General features: G+C 49.7%; 1 protein-coding gene across 1 annotated transcript in view; it reads right to left on the reverse strand.

Moving 5' to 3' along the window:
• The window catches only part of LOC116220985 (xenotropic and polytropic retrovirus receptor 1 homolog), a 22,033-nt gene that overhangs the window by 5,010 nt on the left and 12,023 nt on the right, over positions 1–5,000 (reverse strand). The window contains exons 6-9 of the mRNA XM_042708139.1: positions 4,225–4,325; positions 3,933–4,115; positions 1,986–2,130; positions 138–294 (exon numbers count right to left, since the gene is read on the reverse strand). Coding sequence (XP_042564073.1) covers positions 138–294; positions 1,986–2,130; positions 3,933–4,115; positions 4,225–4,325 — 586 coding nt within the window. The remainder of the gene's footprint in view (positions 1–137; positions 295–1,985; positions 2,131–3,932; positions 4,116–4,224; positions 4,326–5,000) is intronic.

Raw genomic sequence — 5,000 nt, forward strand, 5'->3', positions numbered from 1 at the left:
CACACACACACACACACACACACACACACACACACAAACACAGTGAACTTTCAGTACAGTGCCTTTTTGAAGTGTTCTTCAGTGCCTCTTAAATCTTAAAGTGTTCTTGACTGTCTGTAGTGCTGCTGCCTGCTCACCAGCGTCCCGCCCAGCGTCCTGCCCAGCGCCCTCGTTGCCATAGGAACAGAGCAGCTGCCACAGGTCCAGGAACAGTGGGCTCAGGCTGTTGAGCTGGTCCGCCAGCCAGCAGTCTGCAAACGCCACGGGCCGCAGAGGAGCAGTGACCACTCGGAGCTGATCACAAGGAGGAGAGGAGAGGAGAGGAGAGAAGAGAGGAGAAAACAGGAGGAGAGGAAAGGAGAAGAGAGGAGATGGGAGGAGAGATGTGGATAGAAGAGGAGAAGGAAAGAGAGGAGAGGAAACAGGCGGAGAGAAAGGGAGGAGAGATGAGGAGAAGAGAGGGAAGGGAAGGAGAAGAAAGGAGAGGAGAGGAGATGGGAGGAGAAGAGAGGAAGAGGGGAGAAGGGAGGTGGAGAACAGGCTGAGACATGAGAAGTATAGACGACTCTAATAACTCATCTCATATACAGAGCTGAGTCAACAGACTACTGAACACTATCCATTGAGTGTCCGTGGGGCAACAGACTACTGAACACTATCCATTGAGTGTCCGTGGTCAGGGGGCAACAGACTACTGAACACTATCCATTGAGTGTCCGTGGTCAGGGGGTCAACAGACTACTGAACACTATCCAGGGGGTCAGTGGGTCTCGTAGGTAACACTGAGGGGTTTGCCTAGGGCAGCACCTCCCACCTCTCCCAGCACCTCCCACCTCTCCCAGCACCTCCCACCTCAGCACCTCCCACCGCCGGCACTGAACACCTTCTATCTCCTCCTGCTCCAAGCACACCCAATGAACCAATGGACATCACAGTCATTCAAATACTTTTGATTGGTTGAGTGAGGTCAATCAGCTAACCCAGAGTGCTATCGCTCTTTTGATTGGTTGAGTGAGGTCAATCAGCTAACCCAGAGTGCTATCGCTCTTTTGATTGGTTGAATGAGGTCAATCAGCTAACCCAGAGTGCTATCGCTCTTTTGATTGGTTGAGTGAGGTAGATCAGCTAACCCAGAGTGCTATCGCTCTTTTGATTGGTTGAGTGAGGTCAATCAGCTAACCCAGAGTGCTATCGCTCTTTTGATTGGTTTGAGTGAGGTCAATCAGCTAACCCAGAGTGCTATAGCTCTTTTGATTGGTTGAGTGAGGTAGATCAGCTATCGCTGGGTTCAGTCAGGAAAGATGGAGAACAGGCAGCAGGGTTGAGACGCCCTGGCCTAGAACATCCATCACGGGTGGGTGTGGGGTGGTGTAGTGAACAGACCAGGGTGTCAAGCCCCCATGCCAGAGAACACGGAAACTCTGAGGGGAACGTATTTCTGTGGCTTTGCTGAGAGCATCAAATTAGTGAGTGTCTGGGAGTTCTCTGGAAGTTTTCTGTGAGTTGTCTGACAACTTTCTGTGAACTCTCTGTGAGTTTTCTGTGAACTCTCTGTGAGTTTTCTGTGAACTCTTTGTGAGTTTTCTGTGAACTCTCTGTGAGTTTTCTGTGAACTCTCTGTGAGTTTTCTGTGAGCTCTCTGTGAGTTTTCTGTGAGCTCTCTGTGAGTTTTCTGTGAACTCTCTGTGAGTTTTCTGTGAGCTCTCTGTGAGTTTTCTGTGAACAGTCCTGGAATGCCATTGGATGTTCCATCTCTCTCTCTCTTTCCCTTCCTCTCTCTCTCTCCATCTCTCCCTCCCTCCCTCCCTCTCTCTCTCCCTCCCTCCCTCTCCCTCTCTCTCTCCATCTCTCTCTCTCCATCTCTCTCTCCCTCCCTCCCTCTCCCTCTCTCTATCTCTTTCTCCCTCTCTTTTTCTCTCCCTCTCCCTCCCTCTCTCCCTTCCTCTCTCTCTCCCTCCCTCTCTCCCTCCCTCCTTCTCTCTCACCAGTAGGGCCCGTAGCCAGCGCCGGGCGTGGGGGTGGCAGGTTGGGGTGGGGTTGATCAGCAGGAGCAGCAGGAGGCCGTGGAGCAGGAGGGGGGGCAGCAGGCGGGGCAGCGTCACGAGGGGGGGGCAAAGACACGCCAACACACTGCAGCACCAGCACACAGCCAACGCCCCGGACACCTGCAGCCGGGGGGGGGGGGGGGGGGGGGCAGGGACAGGGACAGGGACAGGGACAGAGACAGAGACAGAGACAGAGACAGAGAGAGACAGAGAGAGAGAGAGAGAGACAGAGAGACAGAGAGACAGAGACAGGTTCACAGCCAGAACAAACACAACAGAACACAACAAAACAGAACTGAACTGAACTGAACTGAAAACAACACAACACAACTGAATTAACAGAACAGAACAGAACAGAACAGAACAGAACTGAACTGAACTGAACTGAACTGAACTGAACTGAACTGAACAGAACAGAACAGAACAGGAACAGAACAGAACAGAACTGAATTGAACTGAACTGAACTGAACTGAACAGAACAGAACAGAACAGAACAGAACAGAACAGAACAGAACAGAACAGAACTGAACTGAACTGAACTGAACCCATTCCGGAGTGATAGGTGACATGGGTGCATAAATGGTCTTTAAAGCTTTAAAGATGCAGTCTGCCATTCTAGCTAAATGTTGTTGATATTTGAGCTCAACAGCCAATCAATTTGTAACCCCTCCTTCACGTGTTCCTGAAGCAACGTGTTCATTGGCTGGAATTGTTTACGGCTCAGTCCTTGCCACTTAATTTGTTGTCCTTTTCCATATCCAGGATTGTGTCAGTAACCTGCGTTGTGTAGAATAACACGTCTCTTAAGGTGTCGGTGTACCCATTGGCTACCGTATGTACACACAGACTGTTTCAACATACACACCGATTGGACAGTTAGAAGACCGTGATGGGCGGAGACTGTTTCAACATACACACCGATTGGACAGTTAGAAGACCGTGATGGGCGGAGACTGTTTCAACATACACACCGATTGGACAGTTAGAAGACCGTGATGGGCGGAGACTGTTTCAACATACACACCGATTGGACAGTTAGAAGACCGTGATGGGCGGAGACTGTTTCAACATACACACCGATTGGACAGTTAGAGACCGTGGATGGGCGGAGACTGTTTCAACATACACACTGATTGGACAGTTAGAAGACCGTGATGGGCGGAGACTGTTTCAACATACACACTGATTGGACAGTTAGAAGACCGTGATGGGCGGAGACTGTTTCAACATACACACTGATTGGACAGTTAGAAGACCGTGATGGGCGGATCCCTGAATTTTACAAAAAGTGTATTGGACTGGAATCAGGTAATACTTTATTTGAATAGTCTGTCAGAGAACAGACACCTCTGTGTGTGTGTGTGTGTGTGTGTGTGTATGTGTGTGTGTGTGTGTGTGTGGTGTGTGTGTGTGTGTGTCTCTGTCTGTCTGTCTGTCTGTCTACAGAAACTTTACAGATGGTTTGTTGAAGTTCAAGTCTTTCTAATTGTTCCCTGAACCCAACCCCTAACCCAACCGTAACCATCAAAGAGTTTAAACAGATTGATCTCTAGATAGTCTATAGGGGACCATCTAAATAAAGTGGGATTGAATCATAGACTACACCTTTAATGCCTGCTGACGCGTGTGTCGTGTTCTCATTGGCCAGGGTCTCAGGCATTCTCATTGGCCGTGGTCTCAAGCGTTCTCATTGGCTATGATCTCAGGTGCGTTCTCATTGGCCGTGGTCTCGGGCGTTCTGATTGGCTATGATCTCAGGCATTCTCCTAGTTTGTCATCTTTATGAAAAAGAGCTGTGTGCTCCTCTGGAGATTGACTGACAGGAGGTCACCTGAGACGGTCCAGCGGCCTTGACCCCCGACCCCCGACCCCGAGCCTTGTCTCACCTGAAAGAGGTGCTGATGAGAGAGGGGATCTCTGGGGTCCAGCTGGAAGATGAGGACGTGATTGACCCCCGACCCCCGACCCCGACCCCCGACCCCGAGCCTTGTCTCACCTGAAAGAGGTGCTGATGAGAGAGAGGATCTCTGGGGTCCAGCTGGAAGATGAGGACGTGATTGACCCCCGACCTGCTCCAGGAAGGAGAGGAGAGGAGAGGAGAGTATTGAGTGTCAGTGGTCAGTGGGTCTCGTAGGTTTTTAGGTAGGACGTGATTGACCCCGACCCCCGACCCCCGACCTGCTCCACAGGAACACGCTGCACCCCAGCAGCAGCAGGAACTCCACCAGCAGGAACACGCCTCTGTGGACCCGAAGCAGCGGCCGCACCTGCTCCCACTCCTGCAGCTCGAACACACACACTAATAGAACACACACACACACACACACACACACACACACATCTAATCACACACACACACACACTAATAGAACACACACACATCTAATCACTCACACACACACTAATAGAACACACACACACATCTAATCACACACACACACACACTAATAGAACACACACACATCTAATCACACACACACACACACACTAATAGAACACACACATCTAATCACACACACACACACACACTAATAGAACACACACACACTAATAGAACACACACACACACTAATAGAACACACACACACACACATCTAATCACTCACACACACACACACTAATAGAACACACACACACTAATAGAACACACACACACTAATAGAACACACACACACACACACTAATAGAACACACACACATCTAATCACACACACACACACACACACATCTAATCACACACACACACACACACACTAATAGAACACACACACATCTAATCACACACACACACACACTAATAGAACACACACACACACACACACTAATAGAACACACACACATCTAATCACACACACACACACACTAATAGAACACACACACACACACACACTAATAGAACACAAACACATCTAATCGTTCCTCTCTCTCTCACTCACTCTTCCTCTCACTCTCTC

This window comes from Clupea harengus, chromosome 7 (genome assembly GCF_900700415.2).
Source record: "Clupea harengus chromosome 7, Ch_v2.0.2, whole genome shotgun sequence".
Classification (NCBI taxonomy): Eukaryota; Metazoa; Chordata; class Actinopteri; order Clupeiformes; family Clupeidae; genus Clupea; species Clupea harengus.